The sequence below is a fragment of the Mustela lutreola genome, chromosome 1 (assembly GCF_030435805.1).
Source record: "Mustela lutreola isolate mMusLut2 chromosome 1, mMusLut2.pri, whole genome shotgun sequence".
NCBI classification, from domain to species: domain Eukaryota; kingdom Metazoa; phylum Chordata; class Mammalia; order Carnivora; family Mustelidae; genus Mustela; species Mustela lutreola.
The window spans coordinates 47,845,282-47,860,347 of record NC_081290.1 but is presented as its reverse complement, the minus strand read 5'-3'; the positions used below and the strand labels follow the sequence as shown (position 1 = coordinate 47,860,347).

Below are 15,066 nucleotides of genomic sequence, written 5' to 3'. Positions count from 1 at the left end.
AAGCCTGGTTGATAAAGGAGTGGGTGATAAAAGAGGTCAGGAGAATGGTGCACTTAGGGGGAACGGGGCTGCGGGCTGCGCAGGGGTCAGAAGAGGACCCGTAGGATCCAGCGAAGCAAGAGCCCCATTCACCACGCCGCGGGCGCTGCGCAGGCGTAACCTCCAACGAGGCAGCGCTAGGGAAGCGGTGAGGGGCAGCGACGCCCCGCGCCTGCTCCCGCCCGGCTCCGCCCACCCATAGCCACGCCCCGACCCCGCCCTCCACTAGCCCCACCTCCAAGGCCCGGAAGCGAAAGCAGCTCCGCCTCTTCCGGGTGGGGTCACGGCCCGGCGGCGCGAAGGGCAGCTACTCGTGTGCGGGTTTCTCAGAGGGTCGGGGCAACCCCTTACCGGGCGCTATGTCCCGGAACCTGCGCACCGTGCTCATCTTCGGCGGCTTCATCTCCCTGATCGGCGCCGCCTTCTACCCTATCTACTTCCGGCCCCTCATGCGGCTGGAGGAGTACCGTGAGTGACCTGTGACCCCGCGCGGTGGCCTGGTCTCAGTAACACCCCTCCCCTCCGACCCACACCTGCTCGTGGGGCCGTGGGAGGAGCTTGGCTCGGGAGTCAGGCAGTCCCGGGTTCGAGTCCTGCTGTGTGCGGCTTTGGGACCGTGGACAAGTGTGACTCAGTCTCTCGTACTCTCAGCATCCGCATCTGTAAATTGCTGTTTGTAATCAGTAAAATAAGACCGTTCTGTCCCCATTGAGACTCCCAGGTGGTAACGAAAGCAGTCGGCACATAGTAAGTTGACACTAAATACTAGTTCATGCTCACAGGTAACATTCGCGGAACGCTGACTGTGTCAGGTTAGGCATAACATTGGATCTATCCACAACCTCGCTTTGAGGTAGGTATTTTAATGCCCGTTTCACCGGGTGGAAAACTGAGGCCCACGGTCACAGAGCTAGTAAGTTGGAAGGCGAATATTCCAGCCCTGCCCCGTGTCTGCAGGGCGTCCCCCACACTCGGAAGCCGGGAATGGTGGTATTGGAGGGAGGCAGATGGAGCCCTAATCTTCCTGAGCCTGAAGGTGTTTTTATTGCGCTCCATTTCCACTCCCAGAGACAGCTTGAAGGGGAAATGTTTCAGACCTAAACTGGTATCCTGGGTTTTTGAGTTTTCCTCAGGTCTTTTTTCAGATTCTTCTGTCTTCCTTCACTTTAAGCGGGTTGCTCACATGACAGTGGTGAATATCCTGGGAGTAATTTTCCTCCTTAATCATTGAGGTTCTATCATTCTTAAAAGCCAAACTCTCCTTCCTGGAGACCTATACCTCAGCAAGGATTAGCACTTTGATACATCTGAAACCATCTGTCAGAGAGAAAATATTAGGCATTAGAGGCTCATTTTGTTCTCCAGGAAACCTGAATCATCTTGAAGATGGAAGAGGGCCAGCCCTGCCCCCTGGAGAATATTAGCAGAGGCTGAAAGCCTGGCGATTTGAAGGCAAAAGCTCTGTGTAAACGCTCTGCCTGTTACAAATGCTACAACATTTGGTTTCTGGAGGCAGAGCCTTTTAAGTACACACTCCCATTTCCTGGTAGCTTCTTTCATCACCCAGCATTGAAATGGCCCTGCGCATTCTGCCTTCCAGCCGATGTCCAGGCACCACATGTGGGGTAGACAGAGGGTGGGGTGAAGCCCCACATAATCTGGTTCCATCATCCTGCCTGGATCCATGCCCCAGGCTGTCTTCTTAAGGCATCTAGAATTGAACTTGGGACAAGGGGCTATGCTTTGGGTCCCGCTGGGGAAAATTTCCATTATGAAGACTAAAGTGGTGGCTCTCTGCTGGGGACGATTTTGTCCCCCAGGGCATGTTTGGTTCCATCTGGAGACATTTTTTCTCATCACAACTGAGGGTGGAGTGGGGTGGTGTGAGAGTGCTACTGGCATCTAGTGGATAGAGGCCAGGGATGCTGCTAGATGTCCACAGTGCACAGGACAGTCCCCACAACAGAATCACCCCGCCCAGGATGTGCATGGGCTGACATACTCCTCCATCCAATGGTGAAGGTGTGGACTTGTGCCATGCACCCCAAGCACTTTATATATATTAACCCACGTAGTTTTCACAACCATCTTTGTAGCTGCTGTGTGGTTATTACCCCCATTTTATATGTGGACAGACTGAGGTATGGAACAGTTAAGTGACTGTACAAGGACCCACAGCCAATGAGTCAGATCTGGGATTTCAACCAGTGTGCTCAGTCACTTCTTCATCCAACAATGGAGTTTATAGGGCTCAATTTATAAGTTTGGGGGTATATTAAATGAGATAATAGGTACAGAAACACCCAGTATGGCTTATATTAGGCATCCCACAAAAATGTTTTAAAAATAGGGAGCCATAAGACAGGGATGTGAGACAACGAGATGTAAGCAGGGCTGTCGGACCTGGCAGTAAACGGGTCCTGGCAGGTGAGGTATTGGTGACCAGGCCATGGATGAAGCTGCAGTTCGTTTCAGTGCTTGAACCAGTATCTATGTAGCTTCTTTTGCATTTTTTATAACTCGGATTTTAGCAATGACTGTATACCTGGTACTGTGTTAGGTGCCAGGTGTACCTAACCAGACAAGATGGTAAGAGCATTTGGTCCATCTCACTATCCCCACTGTCATCCGACCCACTTCCCTCACTCGCTCCTTGGACTCTGAGCTGGTCTCCCTGCGTCTGCCAGGCCCCAGCTACTAACTTATTCTCTACTCAGTGGCCACAGTAATCTTTTTGGTTGTTCTTTTGTTGCTGATTTCTACCTTATTTGCATTTGTGGTTAAAGAATGAGGACTGTATGTTTTTGATTCTTTGATATTGGTCAGGATTTGCTTTGTGGCTTAGTACAGGTGAGTTTTGGAAATGTTCCTTCTGTGCTTGCAGTGAGTATTTGTCATCGTTGGGTACAGAGTTCTGCATATGTTGATTCCAGACCAAACTTCTTAATTCTGTTACTTAGGTATATTTAGGCCATATTATTAGGTGCACACAATAGAGAATATTCTGGAGATTTTTTTTTTTACAATTATCATTATATGAAGGGTCCCCTTTGTCCCTGCTGTTCCTCCCCAGTTCTATTTTATCAATATTAGAGTTACCATCATTGTTTTGGTTAGTATTTTCCTCTTATTAGTTAGTATTTATCCTCTTAGATTTGGCGTCTGTCTTTATTTGTTTATTTATTTAAAGATTTATTTATTTGAGAGAGAGTGAGAAAGAGCGGGGGAGAGACAGAGGGAGAAGGAGGCAAGCAGACTTCCCACAGAATGGGGCCCATTACGGGACTGTATCTCACAACCTTCAGATCATGACCTGAGTCGAAACGAACAGTCAGACACTTAACTGACTGAGCCACCCAGGGGCCCCTTGGCACCTGTCTTCAAATCTCATAACCAACCTAAACTGGATTTTTTTAACCCAGTCTGATAATTTCTCCTAACTGTTGGATTGAGTTCATTTTCATATGTGTTTTCTGATATATTTATTTGCCCCATCTTACCTTGTGTTTTCTATTTGTCTATTTCTATAGCTTTTTTTAATCTTTTTCTGCAACTTCAAGCTTTTTCTCCTCTATTCTTTTGAAAGTTCTACATTGTATTTTTATTCTTTCCTGATTACTGTTTCAAGTTAGTCAGTATCTTTATCCTCCTAGGAAATATACAAAGACCTGGGGAGAACCCCTTGGTCCTCGTACCACATGTGCCACTGAGTGTTTATTCCTCCCCGGTCACCTAGTACCGGCAGGGTTTGTGCACTCACTGATGGTTTCTCTTTGCCTGCATTCTTTACTCACCAGGCTCTACATCTCACTCCGTTCCACCGTCTGTTTTCTTCATTCTGAGATACATCTGATAATATTTCTTTCAGGAGCGTTTGTCACTGGCAAAAGTCATCCTTGTTTGTCAGAAAAATGTCTAGAACCTCCAGTTTTCCCCACGGCTGTTGAGAAAGTCTGTTGTCATGCCATTTGTTCTTTGAAATTGATCCTCTTGCTTGCTTGATTAAAATTCTTCCACAGCCCTCTGCTGTCCCCAGCGTCTAACCCGTGGAGGCTTATGGAAGTATTTTAATCGGGAGAGTGAGACGATCAGATCCACTCTCACTTGGAGTCAACAAGATTTCCAAATAGAGGAGGGTTGTACTTGCTATGGTCACAGGAGAGTTGGCAGAGGTGACTGTAGCCCAAACCAGTGGTGATTATAGGACTGGGGAGAAGTACTGAATTGCAGAGTTGTATTTAAAAAGTAAAGTCCACAGGGGAAGGGAGGAGATGAAGGAGAATGACAGTTTCAGGCTCAAGCAGTAGAGTAGATGATGGCACTGGTCACTAACTAAGAAACACAAGAAGGAATTGGTTTTGGGAGTGAGGAGGATGAGCTGGTTCAGAGGAAAGAGAGCCATCAAAGGAGATGGATGGAGGAGGAGCAGCCAGGGCAAGAGGGTTAGAACCAGAAGAAGCTGCAGTCACAAGCCCCATGAAAACAACTCTTGATGAAGAGGGTTATGGTCAACAGGATTGGGCTTCTTGGAGACAGATAAGAAATATTCAGTAGATTTATGAAAAAGAAGGTGAAGGTCAAAGTTAGCTTGTTACGAATACATTCAGTGGTTTGGTGGTGGGCAGAGAGCAGGCTGCTCTGCGCAGTTAGCTACTTAAAGGTGTTTGTATGGAGAGGAGAATGATAAGAGTGTATTTGCAGCAGGTCAGAGGGCCTAGGGAGAGTTGTGTTTTAGGGAGACACGGGGCAGCCAAGAAGGCTGAACAAAGAAGGATGAAGATAATCCATAGAGTGACGGGTGGTAGGGGATCTTGAGATCAGGAGGTAGAAAGTCTTGGATTGAAGGCAGGACACCTCTTCCACCAGCTCAGGAGGAAGGGCAGGTACAGATGCAGCTAAATAAGGTTTGATGTTGGGAATTTGTGGGCACTTCTGCGTGATAACTTCCATTCTCATAACACAGGAAGCTTGGTCATCTGTGAGTGTGAGAGGCCCAAGAGAGGCCTCTTGGAAGGAAGACAGTGCTCTCTTCTTGAAACACCCTGAGCTGCTTTGACCACCCCCACTGCCAGTCATCTAGCCTTTTGCTCTTTTGCTCCTGCCTTTCAGCCACTTCTTAGCCTCTCTTGTTGGGTCTTCCTCTCCCAACTATCCTTCATACATTTGTATTCCCCAGGAATCTGGGCAGACCAAGGAGAAGGCCACAGTTCTTGGAAGTGCAGGACGAGGTAGGCCAGACATCCGGTCCTGGAGAAGTAGGGCCTGTGGCTGGCAAGGGAGGAACCCACGTTCCCATGTTGGGCCTGAGGGTCAGGTCAGCACCGACCCTTTACCAGAGCCAGTCTGACTAATGCTGGTGAGCCAGGACCCAGGCCATGGTGGGGGGGGAGACATCTTGAGGCAACAGGGAAGTAGGGGAAGGCTGCTTAGATACTATGAAATGAGGGCGATCTTCTATGCCTTAAAAGCAGGCAAGCTGCTCTGACAAGACTGCCTTACTAGATTTCATGTTGACATTCAGTGTGATCTTCAGCTCTTGCGCTAACTCAGCCAGACTTTCCTAAGTGTTACAGGGATGACAAGGTCAGTTCTGCACGTGACACTTGAGTCCAAAATGAGCCCTGGGGAGACCGTGTTGGCACTGGTGGTCAGCAAGCCTAAACCGGAAGTATGGGGACAGTTCTGCTGTGCTCCTGGAAGGAATCCCAGGTGATGATTTTTAGCTTTCATCCTGCTGGCATGGCATGGCTTGTTGGAAGAGCCCCCATTTCAGGGAGAGTACAGCTGCTGTAGCTCAGAGCCTAATCTGGCTTTGTGTCCTAGAACTAGACTGTGATCTGGAATATGGCCTTTTAAAAATAACATGTATTTTATACCAGCCTGTGAGATGAGACAGAATAGGATCGCTTTCGGTGATCCTGTTCATTTTTAACTTTAAGTAGATGCACAGAAATATAAAATCTTGAGTTTTGCCAGAAAACCCATGCTCCTTCAATCCCCTCACTTAGGTGACTTGTCCAAAGTCACTGAGCACATTAACTGCTGGGTGGACACTAGAGCCTGACTCTGCAACCTTGTCTGTTGCTTAATGATGACCCGTTTCTCATGCCTTGAAGACAGCAGAGTGTGTACTAGCAGAGGGAAAGCTGCACGGGATCTCGGGATTGCCGTGAGGGGACCTCAGTCCTTCTCCCACATGGTTGCCTTACTGCTGCACCTTCTGCCCCAGCTGGAAGTCTGTTGTCCAGAGTCGGAACAGGGTTGTGAGAAATCGCTTGACCTGGGAATACTTCTTACCTCGGAAGGGCATTTTCCCTATGCCATGCCAGGCGCTGGAATATGCTTTTTATTTCTTTCACTAGGGAGTCCAGGGTAGTAGTACAGGGACAGACTAAAGTCTTATTTTCTAACCGGCATTACAGAGCTCTCTGGATTCAACCAGACTCTCTGATGAGGAAGCCAAAGTGTTCCTAGTGTTGGGAGGAGTGCCTCCATTGGCCCTTTGGTCCCCCTCAGCCACTGGTTCACACTTGCCACCATGGCTCTTGGGTCCCTTCTGCTGCTGGTCCTGGTTGACCCCATCCGTAGGCAGACAGAGGACATGTCTAGGTAATAGCAGCAGAATGGGAACACTGAAAAAGTAATTTTTAATTTTTTTATTTACTGTTTAAAAATAGGTCCTTTGAAGTAGTCAAAGTTACGTGAAGTACGAGAGGTAATCACAGAACAGTCACAAGGAAGTGTAAGGACTTCCTAAAAACTTGTTTTGCAGTTGTGTATTTCAATTATTTAAAAAAAAAAAATCCAAACCAACAGAAAAAGACCTAAGAATAGTACGATAAATCCTTGCTTATTTGTCACCTAGATTTATCAATGCACATTTTGACGCATTTACTTCCTCCAAAATGCTGTGTTACAGATTTGTACATACCTGCATACATACACATATACCTACATAATTACTTATACATATAATTATTTGTTATTTTGCTGAACCATTTGAGAGTAAGTTCAGGACTCTGTGAGCTTTCCTTCCCAAATGCTGCAGCCTGGATTTCCTAGGAACAAGGGCATTCTCTTACATAACCACAATGCAGTTAACCAAGCCAGGAAATTTAATATTGACACAATGCTATTATCTCATATATAGTCCATACTCAAATGTTGCCATTTGTCCAATTACTTCAGGTTTCAAGCTGCTTTTATTTTTAAAGAGCTGCTTTTATTTTTAACTGTCTGTGACCAAAAGGAGACGGCGGGAAGAGATCCTGAGGCCATTGTCTCACTGGGCAGGGTGCCGGGGTCCTGACCTTCTGCACCTGCTTTTGGTTTCTAGATGCCGTTCCTGCACTAAAGCCTCAAGCCCTCGCACTCAGGCAGTCAGCTGTCAGCAGGCGCTGGGGAACAGTGTCTTCCTTTGCTGCGAGGTTGTGGATGTGAAAGTAACAAGTCACACAGTAGAGCTGTTAGACAGTACGGACATTTAATATCAAGATATGTTTTCATTTCCAGAGACTTCAAAATTATTAGGTGAATTATGTCACTTCAGTCGGAGAATCAGCCCGCCCACACGCATTATTAGTTTTAATAATAATAACACTTTGGCCCTCTGATTAGAGGTAACGATCCTCAATTCAAACTACAAATCACACCACTGCCTTAGCACCAGGGGGCAGAGTCGGGCTTGCTGACACTGGAGTGGGGCCTTTTCTAACGGGCATCAGGAAACTCCAGGCCCAATATTGCCTGTTTGTGTCTTAATCATTTCACTCCTGATAGAAACATGCTCACTACTGAAAAGTCAGTAATTAGCTTATCCTGACTTGTTCACATAGTGAAACCTCTGACTTCAGCATTGCCCTTTTCCTGAGGTTTCTAGACACTTGCTCTTTCTTTAATGATAACAAAATAAAAACTTACTGTCAACTTCAACAAGACATACTGCTAAATCCAGAGGGACTAGTTTGCTTTCCTTTTAGCATATCCCACATTCACAAATTATAAAGTGCCTTTGTGTTATATCATGAATTTATATAAGACTGCTTTGGCTTTAGAATATTTATAAAACATTAATGGATTAAAGAACCAGGGAATGTAGATAGGATGCTAATACCGGTTATCACTTGATAGGAACTAGTTCAGCAAATCGGTTTAAATTGGCTGTCCAAGCCAAAAAAAGGGAGGTGGTTGCATAAGGACAAGGATTATAAAGAGATTATGGTCTATTTTAAATAAATCCTTAGCCTCTCTTGAACCTCATTAGCAATTAGCAAGAAAGTGTGAAGACAGGGATTCCTTTCTCTTCACTTGGTTTTCTGTTGCATTGTAAGAGGTTAGGATACAATTAGACATTCTGTCCTTGCTATCAAAAGTCAACTTCCTTTGGTGTTTGGCAGTCTGCCAGTGTCTTCCCAGTACCCGCCTCTTGGAGAATGTGTTGAATATACCGGCTGTCTGATTTTTCTTAGATCTATGGTTAGAAAGCTTTCTGGCAATTTATTATTATTTTAAAAACTCACCTCTTCCAGGGGTACCTGGCTGGCTTAGTAGGTTAAGTGTCTCATTCTTGATTTTTGGCTCAGGTCTTGGTCTCAGGGTCGTGGGATGGAGCCTCACGTTGGGCTCCGCACTCAGCCCAGAGTCTGTTTGTCCTTCTCCCTCTGCTTCTCACCCCACTGGCGTGTGCGCATGCTCTCTCTAAAATAAATAAATGCAATCTTTAAAAATAAAAAAAAAATTCACCTCTTCCAAAATGTTGGCAAATGGACCTTTTAGGCATGGAAAAGCGTATCTATTTTTGTTCCTGGCACCATAGATGGCAGTGTAGTCTTTCACTGGTTGGCATTTTCGAAGAGCATATCTGAGACACATCCATACTTTGAGACCTTACTTACATGTTGACAGTACAGGAGGGCTCAATCCTATAGGAGTTTAATGTCTTAGGAAATGAGATCACCTTTTGTGTTGGAGTCATTTCCCGACACCCGAGAGCTCCATTATCCACTCTAGATGGAAGAAGCTTTTTGGCATAGCTTGTCCTGAGGGTCTTGGTTATCACTTACCTGCTACTTTCAGAAAGGCCCAGGGAAGCCATCGGGCCATTGTCTGTAATGGGCTTCATTATGCTGTGTCTTCCCTCTGTCTGTCTTAGAATTAGATATTAAGATTCACATAATCCTTATTGACCAGTGTTTTATTTGCCAAAGCAAAACTTAGCATTGATAAAACTATCAGGTAGGTCACTTAGGATTGACTTTCTGTCACATCACTGGAGAAGCGAGTTCAATGAATATTCGATTTGACAAATCCCTGTTCCTTGTACCTTTATGCTTCTTGTAACTTTATGAGAATCCAGAGGCCAGAATAAAGGAAACAGCCTAATATTAAATAAGAGCTAAATGTGGATTTCAAGAAACAGTGTCAGCCTGATTAAGACAAAGGTCTGATTACAACATTTAATTACTATAATTTAGTAGTAAACATCTTTTGGCTCCAAGTCTTTCCCCTAAAAAGTCACCATTTGTTTGTCAAGATACTTAAAATAATAAGTCTTTGTTTTCACAGACCTATGGTTTATTCTAAACCACTTAGAAAGATGTGTCAGAATGCTTGAAGCCCACAGACATAAAATGCCCAATTTCTCTTGGCCCTTGCCTGTTGGACATCTCCAAAGAGATGGGCTGAGCTGCTGTAGCTGGAACACGCTTACTAATTGGCACAGCACCTGCAATCAATTAGGGAAGCTTCAATTATCCAAACCAAAGCCACCCACCCAAAGATTAATTTTCTGCTCTATTTCCTATCAAAAACATAGCATATTTAGCTCTGGGTCTGGTCCTTCAGCGGAGCACATTTGAGACATAGAAACTACATCGTTTTCTTGTTAATTGTGCTTGTTCCTTCAATTCAGCAGCCTTCTCCTCATAATATCACGCCCACCAGCTCTTTCAAAATTGTTCTTTTTCTGTTGTTTTGTTGCCTTTCCAAAATGCTGAGATCACCGAGAAAAGATGTTAGTCGAGAGCTTTTCTTTTGAAGTACGGCTTTCTTTGCTCTTATTGAAAATACCCAGTCTTTCTGCTCTGTAGGATCTGACGTCCATAACCTAAACGCTTTGAGTATTTGCATCTTGTGTATATTGTTTCTGAATTGTCCCATGTCATTGTCCCACCACCATGGCCCACCCCCCACCTTTGTAAAAGCAGTTTTTCTATTGTGTTTTTCAGAGAAGGAGCAAGCCATAAATCGAGCCGGTATTATTCAAGAAAATGTGCAGCCGCCAGGTAAACTTAGAAATCAAAACAGAATCGCGTCTGTGCTATTGTGTGTGGGGGGGGGCAGTGTTTGCCCTGGGTGGAAGAATCTTTTGAGTGCAGAGGCTGGCGTGTGGTTGTGCCTTTCATTGCACAGAAGTTGCTATTTTATAGGAGCCACCCCAATACTTATTTTTAACAGTTCACCCCGAAATACGTTTTGTGAGTTGGCACATTTCCTCCTGTGCATTTGATAAATGGGCATAAAAATGTGACAAGTGTGCGATTGAATATCAAGGGTGAATGGCTGTCCTGTAGATCGACAGACCAAGTACCTAGTTAAACCCTGCCCTCACGGGAATAAAGGCTGTTTACTTGAGAGCTATTTTAATTGAGGCAGGATTCTGCTTTATTCCAGAAGCTCTAAAGTTCCCTTTGTGGCTGAAATGGTTAGTTACTTTCAGATGATCCCAGTTGGGTGAGAAGGAGAGGTTTCCAGTTTATCAACCAAAACTCTTGTAATCGGGGCAACTTTTTTTTTTTTTTAATGATTATTTATGTTTTGACTAGGCCAGATACATAGCTTCCTGTTGTGGGGCAATTTGTGAGCCATTTAAGTCTCACGGCGGCCACGGCTGCTCAGCCGTAGCATCCCAGGCTTCCGGCAGCTTGCCCGCACTGTCTCAAACTACATGGAAATTGCACAACTCAATTCTGATGTCATTTTGCTTGTTTGCAGTTGAGGGAAGTGGTAGGAAGTTTAAGAGCGAATCCTGTTTTGATTCATGTTTCTTTCTATAGGGTTAAAAGTGTGGTCTGATCCATTTGGCAGGAAATGAGAAGGCTATCACCACCTCGATTATGAAAGACATCTTCATGCTTTCCATTCTGCCGCAAGTACAATAAATTGCCTCACTGCAGAAGGATGGCTGGAGAAGAAACTCTGTGAAGCTGGAAATAAGAGTACTGTGCACAAGGATTAATATTTCCCTTCTTAAGTATCAAAAGAACCCTGGAGCAAATCACACCATTAGGGAGGTTTTCATGATTCGATTTACTTTCTAAAAATGAAGCTCTCTCACCCAGCTGTGGTTGGAGGAAATCTACTTACTATTCAGTCTCTACTGCTTTCCCAGCCAAGCTGTGATGTGAATGCAAGCAGCCAGTAGACCTGGGAAGATCCTAGTCTGTCTTGCCATCCTTCAAATAGGAAATTTCAGTGAAAAGCCAGCGTGCTGAGCAGCCTCATGGGGCTCTTTGGAAACATTAAAGTTGATAAAACTCTGAGGACAAGGTACATTGTACCCTTTAAGAATAACAGTTCAGCTTAGCCATCTTGTTGCCGCATGTTGGAAAATAAATAAATATGAAACAAGTTCAACCCAGTGACTGTGCATGCATAGTAGAAATCAGTGTTGAGTTAACGGAAGTGAAAATATGTATATTAAAAGGATCTATTTTTAATTCACAGTGGTGTTTTTTTAAAAATCCTATATAAACTCATTAAATCGCACTAAGAAGCACTGTTTGACTAGATTCTATTTGATAAGATATTCGACTGTGTGGTGTTTCTCAGTTTGTGTTCAAGTAAACATTTTAAAGGTAAATAGCAAATTTGTTGAGACAGATACTGGTTGCCGTGCTCTACCAGCTTTCTCACCAGCCGCTGCAGAAATGAGCGTGAGAATTCTTTCTTGCTCTCTATCTCTTTCTCTCTGGTGCTTTGTCTGGCCCCTTACTAGATTATATGCTTTTGAAGAGACACCTCTTTCGTTTTTAGATTTCCCAGAGTGCCTTGCACATTACTGTGGGTTCTCTTTAAATGAGCTGCCTGATGACATAATTTTATTATTGTGAACTGGGAGTTTGCTTAATGGACAACTGACACAGTTATGTGATTACTGTCAAAAAGAACTCAAACTGATGGTTCTGAAACCAAAGGCATCATTTTTTTGGTAGACATTCCCTAACATTTAATTGACTTACGGCTAATAACCCAATAAAAGAAGTTGACTCATTCAGGGTATATTTGGCCACTATTTTCCTTGGAGGAGGCACCAGGAAGTTGTGTAACTTAAAGTCTGGCATTCTGTGGGCGCTTAATTGAGATTTCTTTATGACGGAGGCAAGCACATGGACCATCTGCTCTGGAAGATGTCGTCGAGAACTCTGGGACCTCGCCTGCCTGTTTGGCAGATGGAACAGACTCCGTTTTTCCTCTTCAGTGGGATCTTTGTCCTGGCTCTGACCCTGCCCTTGGTACACCTCTTTGTAGAGATAAAAGGAACTCTCTGTCCTGCTCAGCTGCCTTGATGTTTATAAAAGGATCAGTCTTCATGTTGTCAGAGGTGTCACATCAGACTCTGCTACCCAGGCTTGACAAAAGCTGGGCTGTAAGAGATGCTTCTCTTGGGGACTGCCTGACGGCCTTGGAGTTAATCCTGAGGTGCCCCGGTGTGCCTCCAGGACAATAATGGAAGCTCTTGGAAGAGAGATCTTGGTCGGATACCATTAGGAAACACAGAGTTAAAGCAAACTTGGCCTGTTGGCTTCTAATTTGATGATTTCCAAGAGAGGCTTACCATTTCTTAAATGTATTTGATCACAAAATATTTTTCGTGGATTATCTCCTAGGATTACATCCTTTTTGGGAAATCTTTCTCTAGATCAGTGGTTCCCCAACTTTTGATCTCAGGACCTTTAAACCATAAGTGACTCTTAATCTCACAAAACTCTTAAAATTTTTTGAGGACCCCAAAGTGGATTATGCCTGTAGGTACTATATTAGAAATTAAAACAAAATTTTAAAATGTTTACTAATTTACTTAAGAATATTAATAACAAACCCATATAGAGTGATAAGACATATTTTTGTGTGAAAAAGTTGTTTTCCAAGATAAAAAATAATTTTGCAAATTAATGTCTGACATAATAGATTCTCTTAACAGCTAGATTCTACTATTTGCTTCTGCATTTGATTTGTTGCTCTATCACAAGTCCTATGGCCTCTCAAAAACTCCACTGTACATACTCATAAGAAGATAAGAGGAAACAAGGCAAGATAGCTGAGGTGCCTGGGTGATGCAGTCATTTAAGCAACCAGCTCTTGGTTTCAGCTCAGGTTATGATCTCAGGATGTTGGGATGGAGCCCTGGTATCTGGCTTCACACTCAGCAGGGAGTCTGGTTGGGGATTCTCTCTCTCTCTCTGCCCCTCCCCGCCCCTCTCAAATGTATAAATAAATGTTAAAAAAAAAGATAAAAGGTGGGGTGCCTGGGCGTCTCAGTGGGTTAAGGCCTCTGCCTTTGGCTCAGGTTATGATCCCAGGGTCCTGGGATTGGGCCTCGCATTGGGCTCTCTGCTCGGTGGGAAGTCTGCTTCCTCCTCCTCTCTCTCTCTCTGCCTGCCTCTCTGGCTACTTGGAATCTCTGTCAAATAAATAAATTAGAATCTTTTAAAAAAAAGTAAAAGGCAAGGGGAACACTTCTGCACAGTTGGTGGGGATGCAAACTGGTGCAGCCACTCTGGAAAACAGTATGGCGTTTCCTCAAAAAGTTAAAAATAGAACCACTATGACTCACCGACTACACTACTAGGTATCCGGAGGATACAAACAGTGATTCGAAGGGGACCTGCACCCCAATGTTCATAGAAGCAATGTCCAGAAGAGCTAAAATATGGAAAGAGCCCAGATGTCCATTGATAGATGAATGGATAAAGAAAATGTATTATATATAATAGAATATTACTTAGCCTCCAAAAAGAATGACATCTTGCCATGTGCAACAACATGGATGGAGCTAGAAGGTATTAGGCTAAGCGAAGTAAGTCAGAAACACAAATACCATATGATTTCACTCATGTGGAATTTAAGAAAACAAATGAATGTAAGGGAGGGGAAGGAAAAATTGAGAACAAAATAGAGATAAACCATAAGAGACTCGACTCTAGGAAACAAACAGCGTTGCTGGGGGGGGAGGGCATGATGGGGTAAATGGGTGGGGGGCACTAAGGAGGGCACATTATGTAATGAGCAGTGGGTGTTACATGCGACTGATGAGTCACTGAATCCTACCTCTGAAGCTTTAAAAAAAAGAAAAAGGCAAAAACCTTTAGTGGTATTATAAAAATAGTTTCGACTCTGCAGACATGAAAAGCTCTCAGAGACCCCTAAAGTTTCCTAGACCACACTGCATTTAGTTGTTTTTCTTGGGTTAAGTCAGATCTCTTGAGAATTATGTATCTGTTTGCATCAGTTCCTTCCAATAGTTGCTGTTAACTGTGCTTTGTCAGGTCTACGTTATGGGAGATTATGAGGAGAGATCCAGGATTTTTTAATCTTACTACAAATGAAGTTGTTGGATCCTTCATTTTCAATGTCAAACAATATGCTCTTTAGAAAGGTCAGGCAGACAGGTTTTACTTCTCAGAACCAGAAACAGCTTCACTGCCCAGCAGTCACTACATTTATCCTGTGAGCCTCGTGTGTGTACCTTTTATTTCCCTCTTTGTACTGGCCGACAGGAAGCTCAGCCACATTTGTGGCCCAGCTTTGTACAAAGTCCCTAAACCCTTGTGGAGTTGAATGGAGACCCCTGCATTCGCTTTATCCCTTCTTCCCCCTGACTTCGTTCTCTTTTCTGTTTTCTCACTCCAGTTTTCTGTCTTGTGTTGCATGTTAGACCCCTCATGTTAAAATGAGGCAGGACCCAAACAGTATTTCTTCAGTTAAGAGCCATGCATAATCTAGCAAGGGAAATGAAGTGAATTCACA

At 44.2% G+C, this 15,066-nt stretch overlaps 1 protein-coding gene across 7 annotated transcripts; it reads left to right on the top strand.

The window, feature by feature from the left end:
* Positions 1–282: 282 nt before the first annotated feature.
* On the top strand, positions 283–11,815 carry SMIM20 (small integral membrane protein 20). Of its 7 annotated transcripts, none has more exons than XM_059164280.1 (5): positions 283–507; positions 5,216–5,267; positions 5,605–5,748; positions 10,266–10,322; positions 11,125–11,815. In XM_059164280.1, exons 1-5 carry the CDS (start codon positions 399–401, stop codon positions 11,129–11,131), a joined length of 369 nt encoding a protein of 122 aa, XP_059020263.1. In that variant the 5' UTR covers positions 283–398; the 3' UTR covers positions 11,132–11,815. The 7 variants fall into 7 exon arrangements, with proteins under 7 accessions (XP_059020263.1, XP_059020253.1, XP_059020272.1 ...); XM_059164270.1 differs by having other exon boundaries at positions 284–507; positions 11,094–11,815; XM_059164289.1 differs by lacking the exon at positions 5,216–5,267 and having other exon boundaries at positions 285–507; positions 5,613–5,748; positions 11,094–11,815.
* The last annotated feature ends 3,251 nt before the right edge of the window (positions 11,816–15,066 follow it).